This window comes from Poromitra crassiceps (assembly GCF_964638095.1).
Source record: "Poromitra crassiceps genome assembly, contig: HAP1_SCAFFOLD_495, whole genome shotgun sequence".
Lineage (NCBI taxonomy): Eukaryota > Metazoa > Chordata > Actinopteri > Beryciformes > Melamphaidae > Poromitra > Poromitra crassiceps.
The window spans coordinates 78,402-98,059 of record NW_028151913.1 but is presented as its reverse complement, the minus strand read 5'-3'; the positions used below and the strand labels follow the sequence as shown (position 1 = coordinate 98,059).

Below are 19,658 nucleotides of genomic sequence, written 5' to 3'. Positions count from 1 at the left end.
TGTGTGTGTGTGTGTGTGTGCGTGCGTGCGTGCGTGCGTGTGTGTGTGTGTGTGTGCGTGTGCGTGCGTGCATGCATGTGCAAATGTGTGAAGACATCGTCATAAGACTGAATGTGATAAATTGGTTATGTATGGGTAAACACATTTACGTGTGTGACAACATTCCCCCCAAAGCCTGTCATTCATGCTTGAGTCACACACACACACACACACACACACACCCACACACACACACACACTATCAGATTAACACACAGCACCACGCATATGCACAAGTACAGACACACACACACACACACACACACACACACACACACACACACACACACGCATACGCACACACATGCACACACATAAAGGTACAACAGTGGACTGTGGTCTTGTTGAGTTGAGTGTTGCTGACAGGTTTGATCAAAGCTGATTGATTGGAGGACAGGAGGCATCAGGGCCGGACATAAGAACATGGGGTTGGGGTTCCAGAGGTGTCCCAGGACCCCCCCTCCCCTATTCCTCACCACCCCCATTCACTAACACACAATCCCTATTGCAAACAATACCTGACGACCGATATTGATTAGCGGATGGGATGGATCAATGCCTGTTGATTGGACAGAGAAGACAAGGGCCCCGGTCCTTGGTGACCATGCTGCAGGGCTCAGGGCTGTTTTAGAGGATGCCAGATCACAACATTTTAACACACACACATAAATAAATAAATAAATAAATAAATAAATAAATAAATAAATAAATAAATAAATAAATAGGCTACATACATAAATACGTAAATAATCAATCAATCAATCAATCAATCAATCAATCAATCAATCAATCAATAAATGCACTACAGAACATGACACTTGATTCTACAGAATTTAGAGAATTATGGCAATAATTAGATTTTTAGGCTGGTGGAAACAACTGAAATTATCGAACCCCATTGGCAGATTCCCCCCCACTTAATCTTGATTAAATTTTGATTTAAATTCTGAGTCTAAATATGACTTTTTTCGCAGTGTATAAATCCAATTAGAAACACACGATTATGGGACACAGACCATCTGGGGTTATGAGAGTCAACACCGTCCCATATTCACCTAACCCCAATCAAATAATTGCTTGTGGTGATACTTTTAATGATAATTATGGTATTAACCACATACTAGTAGCAGGCCAGTAATATTCCCTTCCTACAGATGGTCATTTGATGCCTTAGCCATTGGCTCATCTTTATGATGTCATCTGAATTTGGCAGAAAATATCCTGTATGGTATGTACTCTAAGATAAGGTAAGAAAATATGTCCTGTATGCTATGTACTGTAAGATAAGGTAAGATAAACTATGTCCTGTATGCTATGTACTGTAAGATAAGGTAAGATAAACTATGTCCTGTATGCTATGTACTGTAAGATAAGGTAAGATAAACAATGTCCTGTATGCTAGTATGTACTCTAAGTCTTAGATGAGGTAAACTATGTCCTGTATGCTATGTACTCTAAGATAAGGTAAGAGTAATTATGTCCTGTATGCTATTGCTATGTACTGTAAGAGAAGGTAAGATAAATTATGTCCTGTATTTAATTTTTTTAATAAAAAAAAAAGTCCTGTATGCTATGTAATGTAAGATAAGGTAAGAGTAATTATGTCCTGTATGCTATGTACTGTAAGATAAGGTAAGAGAATGAATTGATACCCTCACTCGATGCAGCTTATTGGTGGTCAGGAGCAGGAGTGTTTAAATAATAACCCCTCTCTCAGAAACCATCTCCTTCTTGGCACCAAGCATCATATTTGTGCATTTAGCACCATCTGCTGTTTGTTGAAGGCAAGTGCAAGTGCAGAAATCTAAATCTGTGCTGCTTAAACACATAAATCACTATTCAGTTGAACTCTGATTTCCTTAAGTTTATTATTATAATTATTTTTATCGGACACGACAGCAATGGCTGGTATTGGTGTTTTCACCTGTCTGTCTGTCTGTCTGTCTGTCTGTCTGTCTGTCTGTCTGTCTGTCTGTCTGTCTGTCGGGTGGGCGAGTTAACTTTTCCTTAGGTTGGCAATAAAATAAAAAGGCAATAAAATCTGCAATCCAGTGATTTTTGTTCTTGTAGCAGTGATTGTATTGGCTGAGATGCCAGAGGGCTGGACAAGTTTAACTGTGGGAGTAAATAAGTAACTTTTGATAGGTTACTCAGCCAGGCAAACATCTTCAAAGGCACTTTGACACAGAAGCATGGCTGAACGTCTGTTTGAAGGTAAAGAGCATGCAGCTGCTTACTTGAAGTATAGGGTGGCTCCCCATGAACTGATTGCCAAGATATTGGGCTACATGGAGGAAAAGGTAAGGGCTCTGGGGTCTGTTTTGTGTGTGAGCACATTGGTGCTATTATTGCAGTGCAGTTCTTGTAGCATAATTGTATATCTCCATCTCTTCATGCTTGAAGAAAGCTCAATTCTTACTCAAACTGAGTAAGAATTAATTTAGTTCAAGGCTAAAGTGATACAATCTCAAATGTAATAGAACAAAATGAAGCTACAAGATTTTGGCAACAGAAATTATTGAGATTTTCAGAATGGGAAGAGATTGAAATGTTTAGACTGTGACATCCCCGGTGGTCTAAAGCATTGGTTCCCAAACGGTGGTCTGCCAGAGAATTGCTTTTTTTTTTTTTTTTTTACAGACAACAGTTTTTACAAACACATTAACCCTGAGCAGTTGCCGGATTGGGCCGATTTTTGGAAATATTGCGATATTTGGGAAACATCAAAATGTTGAACATCTACTTACAGAGGCTGCAGCAGGTTCAGTTTTAAAGTCAGAGTGAAGTTGCTGGTATCATATGAAACTAGAAAGACTTAAGGAATGGATTTGTACCAACCATGTCATGCTAGCTTGTCAGGAAGGTAACACTCCAAATGTAGGCAACATTTTGGCGAGGGATTTTCTTTTTTCAAAGGGGTCCTCTTTTTCACAGCCTAATGTTGGCAGGTGTGTGTGTGTGTGTGTGTGTGTGTGTGTGTGTGTGTGTGTGTGTGTGTGTGTGTGTGTGTGTGTGTGTGTGTGTGTGTGTGTGTGTGTGTGTGTGTGTGTGTGTGTGTGTGTGTGAGTGTCTGTCCATTTTGAACCCGCTAGTAGCCTTATATTGTAATTTAGTTAATCTGCTGCTATTGCATTGTTAAATCAGCTAATTTTATTTTATGGGGGGGTATATGCAGTGGAAGTGGTCCCTGGGAAATTTGGTTTGGTAATAACCATTAGCTTTTGTTGCATCTCTGATGCACCTTTGCCATCCCCCCTCTCCCAACCTTTCCTATCTCTCTTCACTATCAGCTATCTAATAATAAAGGCAAAATCCCCCCAAAATAATATTTAATACAAGAAAAAAGAAATGTTCAGACCGCTGAAAATAATCAAAATTGTTGGGTCAATGATATCAAAATGTAGCCTACATGCATATTTTCTGAAAGCAGTTGAATGTTTAAAGCACTTTAATAGTACTACCATCAGTGCATTTTTAGTAGGAATACTTCACCCACGAATGAACTCCTAATCCTGACAATGTATGAGTGCCCTGGCTGTGTCTACCATCACTAGTGGTTTCATTAAGCCCTTTTGTCATTTGTGGAATGAATCAGGTAAAGGTCTGGATAAACAAGTTGCTATTTGTATTTTATTTTCAAATGGCATTCCTTTCAGGCCGCAAAACCATTCAAACTTGCTGTGGATGTGGGCTGTGGCTCCGGGCAGGGGACGACCCTATTGGCCCCATACTTCACCCAGGTGGTAGGGACAGACATTAGCGCCGCCCAGTTGGAGATGGCACAGGCTAACGGCAACCCTCCAAATGTCTCATACAGGTGAGGTGGAAGGAATCTAATGCAATTTAATTTCAGTTCATAAATTCAGTTTTCATTTATGTAAAATATACAGAAAACCCCCAGAAAGAATACAAACTTCATTCAAGCTGCAGTAGGCAACTTTGCACGGTCCCAAATGGCAGCGAGAGGTAACAGTTTGAATTTTGAGCTTCATTACCCAGAAATCATATAACGTTTTCTTTGGTGAAGCGCTCACTGGCTGATATTTAGGAGCAACACTATCTCACAAATAATTGTTGGTCCACAGCGCAAAACATTTTAGTTTCACAATAACGTCTCAAAAATGGTCAAATGTCAACATCACGTTTTGCCTCAGTCCACTCGTGTCAACAGCTCAGTCCTCTACTTCCTGGTGACAGCGCCCAATGAGAGCACAGAGGCATGGCAGTTAATTTACTAAAACTCGGTTGGGTTTAAGCAACTTGAGGAGGAATTTGCAGGGCAAGGACACTACCATGGGTCCACCTATCCCACCCCTTCCGTCTTCTTATGAGACTGCCTTTACGCTAAACGACCTCTAGCAGTCACTTCTAGCGTAGTCTCACAGTAGCCGCCCCTTGGAAAATGAGAAGAACAGAAGCTGAATCTATCGGTTCGGCGTGGCGTTGGCATGGTGCAGCGTGGCTTCAGCATGGCGTGGCGTGTGGCCGGTGTGAACGGACTCACCTGTTAACAAGGATGCTGAATTGAAACTGTGTGGCTTTGGCGTGGCTTTGGCGTGGAATTGGCATATGGTGTGAACGTGCACTGACCTTGGGTCTGACTATACCTGTTGCTATATGGCTGTCAGGGGAAATTATCAATGCTCCAACCACTGAGATAATATATCTTTGATATCTTTATTATATGTCGATGGCTCCAACACTTACAACCAAGCTGCTGAGGTCCCAGCAAAACAAACATCCAAAGATGGCTACCCCCCCCCCCCCCCCCCCCACACACACACACACACACACACATTTTAATACCTTTATTTGTGTTCACATTTAGACAAAAAATCCTTGAACACAAACAATAATAGATGCACAATCAATGGGAAATCTTATAGTGACAGATGTATCTAGTCTGAATCTATGGATAAAGGAAACAGCGCCTCCTCCAAATGTGGCGACTGCCAATTATTGCAGAAATAGAGCAGAATTTGGCCAGAGCCTTGGCTCTCGATCTGGGCAGTCCTGCCCTCTGCAGGCCACTTACGACCAGCCTATGGACATTACCAAGGCTTCCAAATATGAAAACAAGCAATTTACAATTATACCCAAGCTGTAAAATGGCATCCTTGAGCAGTTGGGATTTCAAAACCTTGGTGATAAAAGCTTCTTCCAGACTGGAATCAAAAGCACACCCCACTTCCAAAATGGTGGCCTCTCTACTGTCCTCATCGACAACAACATCAGGTGTATTAGGTGTCACATTTGAAAATATGTCATATTCAGTATTACACAGTTTGAACATGGCAGTTGAAACACGGGAGTGTTTATGGATTTCAACAGAGGATGGAACATATGACCTTATGTCTTTAACTAACAGGTAAACCATTCTGTCATGTCTTGTAATATACATTCCCTTACAAAGCAACCATTCAGAATATGAGACATGGATTCAATGACTATTGACTGATTATGATCATTCTGCAGACAATGAGGAGAAAAAGTGTTAGGATACCAGAGAGAGATTGAGCCTGGTCGGAAGGACTTGTAATCTAGTTTTAACTGTAAAAATGACTATGTCCTTATCAACTGCATGATTCTTAAGTATTGAGTGTGAAACATTATGATCTGCAGCAGGGAGGCAAGCAAGCTTTCCCTGTAACTTTAAACCAGTCCAATGTTGTTGTTGTCTCTGTTGGAAACTTACAAGGGACCTTCGTGTACTAGCTGGTGCTAGACACACACACACACACACACACACACACACACACACACACACACACACACACACACACACACACACACACACACACACACACTCACACTCACACTCACACACACACACACACACACACACACACACACACACACACACACACACACACACACACACACACACACACACACACACACACGTGTTGCCAGAGATGCACGCACAATGTGTTTGGGCTGTGGACCAAGGCTGCTATCTCACAATTTTGTGTGAGACTGGGTTAGGAGAGACAATCTAATACCAGGATTTAGGCAAATAGGGCAAAATAGGCAAATCGATGGCATCTCAATTAGTGGGGATATATAGGCCGCTTGTTGGCGCGACTTCATGTGTATTTTCACATCAGAATCACTCCCTGGTGCAGGTTCACAGTTCAGCAAACTGAAAGGTAAACATAATCCTCTCACAGTGAAATCATTCTCCAGGCACACTGACAGGCTTCAAACTGATGTCCTACATCTTTAATGTTCTGCCAAAGCAACTGCGAAAATACATCAGAGCAAAACACTGCAAGGTAGACAAGACGTGATGAGATCAGTGTCTTGATCTTCTGTGTTTTTGATACCTTTATCTTAAAGTCCCCACGAAATGACTCCCATTACTTATCTTTCATGCTGTACCAACCATCCCAGATCGCCCCCCGTGTATCGTGTAGAAATTGTGATATATTTTTTGCAATATATTTTTGGTTGAAAAAACGTTCTACGTATCTGATATCAGAAGATTGCAGAAGCGTACAATGCCTACGTTTTATTCTGGCGACCAGGCTGTTGTCCCATGTCTACTACATTTTTCCAACCACCTTCATCTACGTCCCAATCCCCAGGCAGTGTCCGGCGGAGGAGCTGCCGTTTGCGGCGGGCGAGGCAGACCTGGTGGCGGCCATGACGGCGGCCCACTGGTTCGACCGGCAGCGCTTCCTGCAGGAGGCAGACAGGGTGCTGAGGCCCGGCGGCTGCCTGGCCCTGCTCAGCTACAGTATGGACATGGAGCTGGAGTATGGAGACGTCTCTGACACGCTCACTGATATCTGTAAAGAGGTCCATTCCCAAATCTTCTCCTTTCTTCTTGGAGGGGGAATCCTCTTCTGAAATAAGTCATTCAATATCTCTAAAATAGATTACTTTGTGTTTGTAAACACTTTGTTATTTTGTTAACTAAAGTTTCAAGTTTACTAGTCTTGATAAAGTAAAATAATTATGTTTTTTTTTTTTTTTATGTTAATTCTTTAAGGGTAATGTGTGTATGTAAATTTAAGGGTAGGTATGATATCTCATCTTGGGACAAAACTCTTACCTACATTAACCGAAGCCTATCCATCCAACTAGCGTTAAACCTGTCCATAGAAAAAAAACATTAATCTAATTAGTGTGGGAGCGTTTGACTGACGCTAGATTGGGACAAAACTGTCTTGTGTTAAATGTGTACATTTATATTGTAATAATTCGCTTCCTGGATTATTAATGAAGGAACAGAAGAGGCGAGCACTTGGTCTGCAGGCTTTATTCCGTTCACAACACACAGCTTCCAGCGCTTAGCCACGCTTGGCTACGCTCCTAGCTAACACACTCAGCTCCTAGCTACACACACCTGTCCAGTTCCCTCGTATCTTCAGACTCACAACCCACGCACATTTCCCCGCTGACAAAATGGCCGCGTCCCGCTCCACCAATCCCCAACTAGCTAACCACCCCACATGACTCCATGTCTCCTTCAGGTGCGTTACACTATTCCCAGCCGCATTCAAGTGCGGTGGGACACCCTCTACCACACCCCCAGCGAACCCACCCAACACTCAGACAATCACATGTTTACTGACAACCCCACATCGCTACACAGCCCCCCCTTTTACACAAACACTTGTCCCAAGTGGCACAGTAAACATGCAACACAACATCAACATTACACTTTCTTTCTTTTTTTTTTCCCCCCACACATTTCAACCACCACCAGAAACACACTACTCCCCCCTGTGCCCCCCACAGAGAACACAAACACGGCAGTAGCTCCGCACATCCTCCTTGTGTTTCCCCCAATGGAACAGTGCATGAACACGGCGGAGTGTCTCTTCAGGCCCGAAATGACCGGATCTGGGGGGAGCGGATCTGGGGGCCCTGTGTCCCCACCGTAGCACCAATCCCCGCAGGTAGCTGGGTACAATCCTCTGGAACCCCTTTATCCCGTGCCCTGTCCTCTCCAACAGCCCCTCTTTACTCAGACGCAGGTCGGTGAACATGTTCCACAGTCCCTTCGTTGTACCGGAAAACATGTGCGTCTCCTCCACAGGGGGCCGGTGTCCGATCGCCACCCACGCGAGCAGCTGACTGATGTCCGCGTCCTCCACCTGCCTGCGTCTCCACTCATCCACGTCGACATCCGTGATGTCCATGTTGTCATCCTCCAGGTCCACATCTGAACAGTACTCCTCTTCCTCCGCCTCTTGCACTCGCTCGTCCTCCCGTCCTCCTTCCCCAGGGGGCGGCGTGTTCAGGGCAGCAGGGAGAACCCCACCGGCAGAGATCTCCGCCTCTGCTTTCTGCTCAGCAACCGTGGGGGGTGTGTAGCCGCTAGGCTGGGCCGGCTCCTCCGGTGGTAACCCCTCTCGCTCACCCGGAGACACGAGCGTTACTCTCCCGACTGTAACAGCGCTGCAGAGGTCTTTCTCCACCGTGGGGGGTGCAGAGCGACTAGGCTCCTCCGGCGTTAGCAACACCCGTCCATCTGGACAAGCAGTCCACACTCTCCTGACCTGAATGCCCGGCTCTGCACTGCTCCGCTGCTCCGCCGCTTGTTGCTCAGGCTGCTCCCCCTGCTGTGTGTCTCTTCCAGCGTTCACACTCCTAGTGCAGTCTCTGGCTAAGTGCTCAGGTGAACGGCAACCCCAACAGTCTCACCTGCCCGCCGCCGGCACGTCTCTCTTCTCCCGCTGTCCTCCGGTCTCCGATAGCCTCGTGACACTCCCTGGCTATATGTCCAAACGCACCGCATGACCAGCAGACCCCCGGGCGCCCCCAGTACCGTTGCTCCGCGTACCTGGTCTTTTCCCCGGGACCGCTGTGACACCACCTCGCTCGGTGCCCAGGCTCTTTGCACGTCCAACACAGTCTCTCTTGTGGCTCCTCCGGCCGTTCTCCACGCTGCGCCACCACCGCGCTCAGCAAGTCCACACGCTGTGTGACATCTCGTAGCACCCTCATCAGCTCCTCTGCCCAGGCAGGCGTAGCTTCCAACAGCCGTCCGACCTCCTTCAACACCCGGGCTTCCATGCCCGCCAGCATCGAGCCGAACGTCAGTATAAGGGGAGCCAGCACAAGCTCCTTCTCCCCGTTCGGCAACGGCCATTCTCCGTCGCGCACCATCGCCCGTGGTCTTTGTAGTGTTAGCAGACACAGCTAACCTTGTATCAGCTAGCAGACACAGCTAGTCTTGTAACAGTTAGCAGACACAGCTAACCTCTATCAGTTAGCAGACACAGCTAGCCGCCCACGCCTGGCCGATCCTCCAAGGCGTTACTTTTCACTCTGTCCCGTTCCCCTTCTCTCCCCGCTGACAAAATGGCCGCATCCCGCTCCACCAATCCCCAACTAGCTAACCACCCCACATGACTCCATGTCTCCTTCAGGTGCGTTACACTATTCCCAGCCGCGTTCAAGTGCGGTGGGACACCCTCTACCACACCCCCAGCGAACCCACCCAACACTCAGACAATCACATGTTTACTGACAACCCCACATCGCTACAATATTCATGGGCAGGATGGGAATTTTGTCATTTTAGGGGCAAGGCCATACGTCGCAATTTTTTTTAGGGCAAAAGGCCACATGCCAGGGCACAAAGGTCATTGCTCTATAGAGGGTATGCACACCCACTGGAACACGCCCCCTCAATCGAGAACGAGTGTCAAAATGAGTGTCAAGTTCCTCCCTGAGCAGCAGGTGTCAGTTATCTAGGCTGATTACTGCATTCAAGCTCAGTCTTGCTGTGACTCAATGGGCGTGACCCCACAGTGACTTCTGCCTCTGTGACATCACATGCATACCCTCTATTGACATTGTGAAGAGCGATTTTTCTGAAATGTGTGTTAAAATGAGCCAATTACGCATATAGGGCAGGTTACATTAAATTGAGACCACTGACGGGTAGCAGGGCACTTGCCAAGGTGGCCTTATGGATCTCAGGGCATCACGGCCAGAGGGAGGGGCAACGTAATTCACACCCTGTTCATGGGCATTATCATATGTATGACATAAATAACTGTGGCAGCTGTTTAGAACAGTGGTTCTCAAACTTTTTCACATCAAGGAGTATCTACTGACACAAATTAAATATAAACTGACACAAATTAGGACACAGACCCCTATTGATAGGATTTTGTCCCAGGGTCCAGATAGATCGGCGAGGAGGGAGAAGGACTGAATGCTCTGAAGGTCTTCTTAAGCCCAATGAGTGCACTGGGCCCAGGTGCACCCAATCAACCTAACAACAACAACAAGCTCCTGCAAGACGAGAGTGAGAGGGTCGTCACACTGTTTTATTACAGAAAGCGTATGAAACCCATGACCAAAACAGTTCTTCTGTCATTGTGTTACTTATGGTTGGAATTCTAGTAAAAATAAATTATCACCATTTTTTCCTGGGGATCAAGGACCCCACTTTGAAAACCACTGGTTTAGAGCACAGTGTGCTAGAAAATACACTCAGACAATTATTATTATATATATATTATATAACGAATTAGTTCGTTTTTTTAGACAATTTATTAAACAGCTTTTAGATGTGACTGCAGAACCATTTTCGATTGAAACAGATGTTTTTGACTTGCATTCCAGTTTTATGCCGCCCTGCTGCCATTCCGCAGTCCCTATCTAGGACCCATGGCCAGGTCTACACTGATCTACAAAGACATGTTTGACTCCTGTCCTTACCCTGACAAGGAGTGGTGAGTGTATACACTTCTAATTACAATATATTATTTTTCTTATATTTCTTTGGCCGAGCGCACGCACGCACGCACGCACGCACGCACGCACGCACGCACGCACGCACGCACGCACCCACGCACACACACACACACACACACACACACACACACACACACACACACACACACACACACACACACACACACACACTCACTCACTCACTCACTCACTCACTCACTCACTCACTCACTCACTCACTCACTCATTCACTCACTCACTCACTCATGCACACACACACGAGCGAACAACGACCCCCTCATTGGCCTGGTGGAGATAATGATCAACTGACCAGGGTCACTGTTGTAGTTGATGAATAATCCATCTGCACTGATGCAAGTCTTAAATGCAACACATTGTAGGACGATGATTTATATGGTTTTGAAATATTATTTGCCTTTTGAAAATCGTGTCTGTTAATGAATTACCTGAAGTAAGCATACATATGTTTAAGTTTGTTTATTTATAGGCTACTTAATGTATTTAGGTTAGGCCTATATGTCATTATTTAGAGCAGGGTTCTCAACCTAGCGGTCGGGGGGGGGGGGGGGGGGGGGGGGGGGGGGGGGGGGGGCTGGGAAGAAAGGAAGAAAGGAAGAAAGGAAGAAAGAAGAAAGAATTGAAAAAAATCATAAATATTTTTCTCCCATGATGATTGAATCTCCCATACCAATGAGATAATGTAGTAGCCTATAAAACTATATAAACATAAATTATACTGTGTGTGTGTGTGTGTGTGTGTGTGTGTGTGTGTGTGTGTGTGTGTGTGTGTGTGTGTGTGTGTGTGTGTGTGTGTGTGTGAATGTATATATATTATAAACTGTATAAAACTGATTTGAGCGAGTGAAATCAGTGTCTGAATGTGGGCACTGGGAGGGGTGTGACAGCGGGAGAGGGGGTCGCGATCCCAGCCTAAGTATTTTTCGGGGTCGGGGCTGCGGCTCAAAAAGGTTAAGAACCACAGATAGAGAGAGAGGAAGGGAGGGGGAGAGAGAGAGAGGAGAAAGTGTGCGGATTTGTTTGATGCTCAGCTCTTCAGCTGGGTGATCTGGTTGAAATCAAATCTCGTGTAGGGCACCAAATTGGTCAGGGCTGGCACTGGACGGTAGGAGGAGCTCTCCTAAACAAAAAAAAAAACATTGTGTAAAGTGTAATTATGGTTTTTGAACTATCACTCCCGGTCAAATAAACGACTGCTTTGGATGGCACTCACAGCAAGAAGGTCCTGGGTTCGAACCCCGGTTCTTTCTGTCTGGAGTTTGCATGTTCTCCCCGTGTTCGTTTCCTCCGGGTGCTCCGGTTTCCTCACACCATCAAAGATATTGTAGCGAATCAGTGTTACACATATAGCTGTGAGCAATGGTAGTGTCTCGACTACAGATAGGAACGTATATGTGGGAGTGTTATGCAGAGGAACACTATGCTTGTGGGACCACTTCCGGGGGGAGACTGAGCATGCGTGTCAGTCTCCGGTTACCGCCTGAGGGAATAGCTGCTAGCTTTGAGTGTGACAGCCGCCTAGAGTTGTTGTATAACTAACTGTGAATAAAGATCCTTGTACCAGCAAGAAGCCTCCAGCTCTTCAATACCAGGAACGCTACATTGGCGTCAGAAGTTGAAAACGGTGAATATTGCCTCCAGAATCGGCGAGATGGTGAACAAGTTCCTGAAGAAAGAGCGGCAGAGACGCAAACGGGAGGCGGGAAAAGAAAGAGCCGAAGCAGACAGCCAGGCGTCCGAAGAGGAAGATGACTGGGTAGACGCAGCCACTACTACAGAGACCCAAGCGGGAAAGACAGGAAGAAGCCGGGGGCCGGTGAGAGTGAAGACCGGACCGGACCATAGCATCGCCACCGCAGCTATGGAAGCTGCGCCGCGGCCCAGCGAAGCTAGCCTGCAAGCCAGTGACCAGGACGGGGCGCAGACCGAAGCGACAAGGGAAGGCGGCCGCCGAGGGAAGAAGGAAATACCGCCGCCGAAATACAACGGTAAAGGCGAGTGGGAAGCATATTACACGATGTTTAACACAGCAGCTAATATGAATGGCTGGTCGAAGGAGGAGAAAGCCAGTCATTTAGTGATGTCTCTCGAAGGCGAAGCTACAACGTGTGTGGCGGCAATGGCGAATACAGAAGACTTAGACGTGGTGATGGCAGCACTGAGCAGGCGTTTCGGCCAATGTAAAGAAGAAGGCATCATGGTCACAGAGCTGTGTAACAGGCGTAGACGACCAGGGGAGTGCCTGCGAGCGCTAGCGACAGACATTGAGATCCTCAGCCGACGCGTATACAAACGGATGTCGCCAGAATCACTGGAGGAGTTAACTAGAAACTACTTCATACAGGCCATCGAGCCACGGAGCCTGAACCAGAAAGTAACGCTGAGACATCCAAAAACACTGGGAGCGGCGCTGGAGTTGGCGCTGACAGTGGAGGGCTGGGTCACGGGCAGCGTCAGAATGGAGGCCGCCCCCGTGGTAAGAATGGCAGCGGAGAGTCCGCCACAAGAAGAGCCAGCGTGGAAGATGGCCTTGGCAGAGCAAGGCAACATGGTGAAAGAACTGTCCGAGTCAGTACAGCAGCTAAAAGAACAACTGCTCCGCAGCGCCACCCTGCAGCCCAACCCCGCTCGGCAACCCACTCCGCGGAACATGAGCTGGGGCAGAGGAAGAGTGATCTGCTGGAGATGTGGACGGCCCGGACATCGGGAAGCAGAATGCCGCCAGAGAACGTGGAACCAGGGAAACGGCGCAGGGCCCGTCCAGAGGGGGGGGGGACGGGTCCCCGACTTCACAGTCCCCGTAGTCACGTCGTCGCAGGAGGGAGCCCACCGACAGCATCGCCGGGGCCGTCAGCATGCAGAGCAGGCCGCGCACGATGAACGGCTGCCATGTTCCAGTCTACCTACAGGGGAGATACTGTGTCGCCCTAGTGGACACGGGGTGTACAGCAACGCTGGTGAACGTCAACATGGTGCCTGAGGGGACGCGTCTGGAGCAGCCAGCGGCACAGCTGCTGAGGACAGTATCCGGTGAGTTAATGCCAATGAGGGGAAGGGGGTACGTTTGGATAACAGTGGGGGAACACACAGTGGAGTTTCCCGTGTGGGTAGTAGAAATGGCGGGACCCTGCATCCTGGGGGAGGACTACTTGACGCTAAACCAATGCACAGTAGACCTAGGAAAGAGCACATTGACATTCGCAGGAGGGTCAATAGTACGGATGGGCCACCCTCCCACCGCCCCAGGGGAGGGACCTAATGTAAATAACATCACTGTAAATCGCGTCACTGTAGAGCACGAAACCCCAGCCCAGACCCCTGCCCCGCCCCAAAACCCTCCCCCAACCCAGACCCCTGTCCTACACCAAACCCCGCCCCAAGACCCCGCCCCTAGCGCACCTCCAAACACTTACCCTCAGCCACCGCCGCAGGCGGAGGGGGAGACAGAGAGGTTAGAGATGCTGAGGGGATTGCACCAACGCCAGAGTGAGGGTTTAGAACCCCAACAGAGCGATGAACTGTGGCGAGTGCTCAAAGAATATAAGGACATTTTCGCAATGTCGGATGATGAGCTAGGCTGTACCCACCTGGTGGAACACGAAATAGACACTGAGGGGGCGCGACCCGTCAGGTCATATCCCCGTCGGGTCCCAGCAGCGAGGAGAGACATAGCGAACGAAGCTGTAGAGAACATGCTGCGGGCGGGGATCATTGAGCCATCAGACAGCCCGTGGGCGTCAGGGGTAGTGTTGGTGAGAAAGAATAGCCCCAAAATGCGATTCTGTGTAGACTATAGGGGGCTGAACAAAGTGACAAAAAAAGACACATACCCGATGCCCATCATCGAGGAACTGTTAGACGCCGCGGGAGAGTCATCCTGGTTCTCATCCCTAGACCTCCGTAGCGGGTACTGGCAGGTGCCCCTCCGCGACGATGCCAAACAAAAGACTGCCTTCCGCACCGAGAAGGGGCTGTGGCAGTTTCGAGTACTCAGTTTCGGGCTGTGCAACGCACCAGCAACGTTCGAGAGGTTAATGGAGAAACTGCTGGGAGACATTCCCCGAACCGAATGCGTCGTGTATTTAGATGACATCTTGACACACGGGGGCACGTTCCAGGCAGCAGTGGGGGCGCTACGAAAGGTCCTGCAGAAGATAGCAGAGGCGGGTCTAAAGTTACACCCAGATAAGTGCCACTTCCTGAAGAGGAGGGTGGAGTTCTTAGGGCATGGCATCGGCGCGGGGGGCATTCGCACCCTGGAAGAGAAGACTCGGGCGATCGTGGAGTGGCCCACCCCCAGAAACAAAGGCGAACTCGAGAGCTTCGTAGGGCTAGCCTCATACTACAGGAAATTCGTAAACGAGTTTTCTAAAATAGCGGAACCACTGTTCAGGTTAAAAGAGAAGAACGCAGACTTCCACTGGACGGCAGAATGCCACCTAGCCTTTAAAGCCCTCAAGAAAGCGCTGACCAAGTCCCCGGTGCTTAGAGCACCAGACCCCGCACTGCCGTTCCTACTAGACACTGATGCCAGCAACGGGGGTATGGGGGCCGTGCTGTCCCAGGCGGGGCCGGACGGGGAGTGGGTGGTGGCGTACTACAGCAAGACTTTCGATAAAACAGAACGTAACTACTGCGTCACCCGCCGGGAGCTCCTCGCCGTCGTAGAAGCACTACGACACTTTAGATACTACCTCCTGGGACAGCCTCGGTTCACCATACGGACCGACCACTCGGCGCTGCAGTGGCTGTGGTCCTTCCGAGAGCCGGAGGGGCAGGTGTGCCGCTGGTTAGAAAGAATGGCAGACTACAACTTCACCATAGAACACAGGGCAGGGGCGCACCACGTCAACGCAGACGCCCTGTCACGACGACCCTGCGCAGAGAGAGGGTGTGCGTACTGCGAAAAGAGAGAAGGAAGGGAGAGAGAGCTCCAAGAGGAAGCGAGGATATGCCCTAACCATACGGGGGACGGACCCGTATGCAAGGCACTGCAGGTGGCAGAAGCGGCAGATTGGAGGGCCCATCAGGAGAACGACCTAGAGCTGGGGCCAGTAATGCGATGGGTAGAAGAGGGCCAGAAGCCGCCGTGGGAAGAGGTGGCCGGAGTCACCGACGCAACCAAGGTGCTGTGGTCAGAGTTCGACACCTTGAGATTGAGCAACGGCATACTGATGAAGTCCTGGAAGGAACCAGCGACGGGAGAGAGCCAGTGGCGGAAGGTAGTACCGGCGACGCTGAGAGAGGGGTGTGCAGGAGCGGTCATGGAACTGCAGGGGCCGGACATTTCGGTGTAAACAAAACACTCCGCCGTCTGAGGCAGGGTTTCTATTGGGGGAGGATGAGGAGAGACGTGCAGGATTTCTGTCGACGGTGCGACCTCTGCGCAGCGTACAAGGGCCCGTTAGACCAGTCTTGCGCACCGCTCCAGCAGCTAGCAGCAGGAGCGCCCATGGAGAGGGTGGCGGTGGACGTGATGGGACCGTTTCCGCGCACAGACGATGGAAATCGATACGTCCTGGTCGCCATGGACTATTTCACAAAATGGCCAGAAGCATATGCGCTGCCCGACCAGGAGGCGGGAACGGTGGTCGACGCACTGGTGGCGGGCATGTTCAGTAGGTTCGGAGCACCGGAGACCCTCCACAGTGACCAAGGGAGGAACTTTGAGTCACGAGTGTTCGCCACCATGTGCGAGAAACTGAACATAAAAAAACGCGTACCACAGCACTGCACCCCCAGAGCGATGGCCTGGTAGAAAGATTCAATCGGACACTGAAAAAGCAGTTGGCCATCCTCACAGAGGAGCACCAGAAAGACTGGGACACGCACCTGCCCCTCATCCTCATGGCCTACAGATCTGCCGCCCAAGAGTCCACCTCCTGCACACCCGCGCTGCTCATGTTAGGCCGAGAACTGAGGACGCCCACAGAAATGGCGTTCGGCAAACCACCAGATGCACTGGATGCGCCCCCGGGGCGAGAGTACGCCAGGAGGCTACAAGATCGGTTAGAGTCCGCTCACAACTTCGCTCGAGGCCAGCTAGAGAAAGCGGGCATGAGACAAAAGAGGAACTATGACGTGAGGGCGAAGGGAAACCATTTCCAGGGGGGGGATTTGATCTGGGTGTACACGCCCCAGAGAAAGAAAGGGCGTAACCCCAAGCTGGACTGTCACTGGACAGGCCCATGCAGGGTCTTGGAGAGAATGGGGGAGGTGGTGTACCGAGTGCAGATGCCACTTGGTGGCAGGAAGGTACTCCACCGAGACAGGTTGGCCCCGTACCGAGGGGGGTGCACCCTTCCCCCAGATCTCGGCCGTGCAGCGGTTTCACCTAGACGTGCTAGGAGAAGGGGACTGTTTCCACAGGGAGGGGCGTCCGGCTATGACCGGACGGCCACCACCCAGGGGCTCGATGTCTCAGAAACACTGCAGATGGGATCAGCCCCACAGGCAGAATCACAGGGACTAACACGGCCACGGAGAGAGACACGGGCTCCAGGACATTTGGAGAACTTTGAGCTTTATAAAAAAAAAAAAAAAAAAAAAAAGGAAGGAGGATGGTGTTGAAATGTTGTCTAAAAGAAAAGAAATTATGTATATGGCATGAGATATTGTGGGGAAGGAAGATGTGGGAGAAACTAGACAGGAAACATCAAGAGTGGGTAACAGACAAAAAATAAGAAATGTTAGAAAAAAAAAGATGCTTGGATGTGTTTGGTACAAGGGGATGTGTGGGTGTGGTGTCAACGTGGGCGTTGACTTATTGTTGGGCGGGGAGTATGTAGCGAATCAGTGTTACACATATAGATGTGAGCAATGGTAGTGTCTCGACTACAGATAGGAACGTATATGTGGGAGTGTTATGCAGAGGAACACTATGCTTGTGGGACCACTTCCGGGGGGAGACTGAGCATGCGTGTCAGTCTCCGGTTACCGCCTGAGGGAATAGCTGCTAGCTTTGAGTGTGACAGCCGCCTAGAGTTGTTGTATAACTAACTGTGAATAAAGATCCTTGTACCAGCAAGAAGCCTCCAGCTCTTCAATACCAGGAACGCTACAATATGTAGCCTACATGTAGGCTATGTCAGAGTTAATACTCCTGTCTGTGTGTGTGAGGCACTGGCAATTCTGTTGAGTTTCAACAGCCATTGAAAATTAGCCATCTGGCAACACTGGTGCAGTTACAGTAATGTTCATTAATGTGCATTGTCCCTCAAATAAATAAAATAAATAAAATCAGTTGCATCAAAACTGGCCATACACCTTTCTCTTGACTTGAGAGATAAACTAATCAGCACTAATAGTCAGATAAATTATTTCATTGAGAGTTCGGCGATGTTTCTTTGTTTTAATTGTGACCAGGGATGAGTGCTTCCGGCTGAGAAGGTCCGTGCCGCTGAATGGTTACATCGGTATGGTGGAGACTTTCTCTAGCTACCAGAAACTGCAGAAGAAGGATCCTGCAGAAGCTGAAAGGCTATCTAAAAAGACCAGGAACAAGTGAGATGTTATCCTGCAATATCCACTAATTTAACCATTAACTCGCCATGCCTGTGATCTCACACCTTCATTGCATTGGTCTTGTCTTGGCGTTGGACAGTCATCTCTTTGTGTAGGCTATTAATTCATGATTATCAAGAAATCTGAAGTAGTTAATTGATCTTTGAATAACTCTCTGAGTCTTGGGCTTCGACATTCTTTGGGGGGCGGGGACACAATTTGTTTGAGTAAACTTAACTGTTGGAGGTTTGTGCTGCTTTGATAATAATAATATATTCTTCTATATTCTCCTGCTACTGAGAAGACAGAATAACCTGGTGAGCAAGATTTATGGGGGGTGGGGGGGGGTGGAAGGCTGGATGTGGGGAGCGCTGAGCTATAAATTCAGAATAGAGGAAAAAGTGACATTTGATGTATAAGTGCTATCGCAGTTTGTAAAGATTTACACACCTATCTATCTATCTATCTGTGTGTGTGTGTGTGTGTGTGTGTGTGTGTGTGCTTGAGGCACACACACACACACACACACACACACACACACACACACACACACACACACACACATTTTTATACTCTCACTTCTTCTATTCTCCTCTCCTCCATCTCAGGTTGCTGTCTGCCATGGGCGTGACACAGAGGTTGAGGTGGTTGTGAAGTATTTCTACTGGCTGGCCTGCAAACCATGACATTTCTCCATGACTCATACTTTATACAAACAGAACACACACTTGGGGCTTCAGGCCTTTACTGCTTTTCTCATAATGTGCTAATAATACACAGTTGATAGCTCATAAAACAAAAACAAAAAGATGTGACTCAGACTGAACACTAGATGGTGCCATGCCATAGCGATGCTTCTCAAAACTACAGCATAATGATGCAATGAATGAACGATAACCCACCTTTTGAAGAATATAACATTACAAAATAAGAAATGGAGTGACAGAGTTGCAATTACAGTAGTGCCTCCTGAGGACATTTATTATATATATGCGGGCCCCAGTTTGGAAACCACTGCCATATAAGACAAGTGTAGTGTCTTAAAAGGTTAGGGTTAGTGAGTTAGGGTCAGTGAGTCTCATAATCAGTCTTAAAATTTTATTTTTCTTAAGACAAGTTAAATATTCTGAGATAAATCCACTTCAGGAACTTTCTAGAATTGATAATATGTGTCAATATATTTTGCACAGGAAATAAATGACATCATCAGATGAGCTCGCCTCATTAGCAGATGGCCTTTCTTTTTTTTCCTGGGGGGAGGGGGCAGTACTGTAAAGATTCAGTACTAGATCAAAACTTGTTAGATGGATATTCTTACTGTGTGTGTGTGTGTGTGTGTGTGTGTGTGTGTGTGTGTGTGTGTGTGTGTGTGTGTG

The 19,658-nt window shown here is 48.2% G+C and overlaps 1 protein-coding gene across 1 annotated transcript; it reads left to right on the top strand.

The window, feature by feature from the left end:
* Positions 1–2,231: 2,231 nt before the first annotated feature.
* Positions 2,232–18,936, top strand: LOC310771284 (putative methyltransferase; the record flags this gene model as incomplete). The annotated part of the gene is made up of 6 exons (XM_083663933.1): positions 2,232–2,339; positions 3,696–3,856; positions 6,627–6,840; positions 10,630–10,739; positions 18,145–18,282; positions 18,891–18,936. The coding sequence occupies 6 exons, from the start codon at positions 2,232–2,234 to the stop codon at positions 18,934–18,936; spliced, it is 777 nt and encodes a 258-aa protein (XP_083520059.1).
* Between the last annotated feature and the right edge of the window lie 722 nt (positions 18,937–19,658).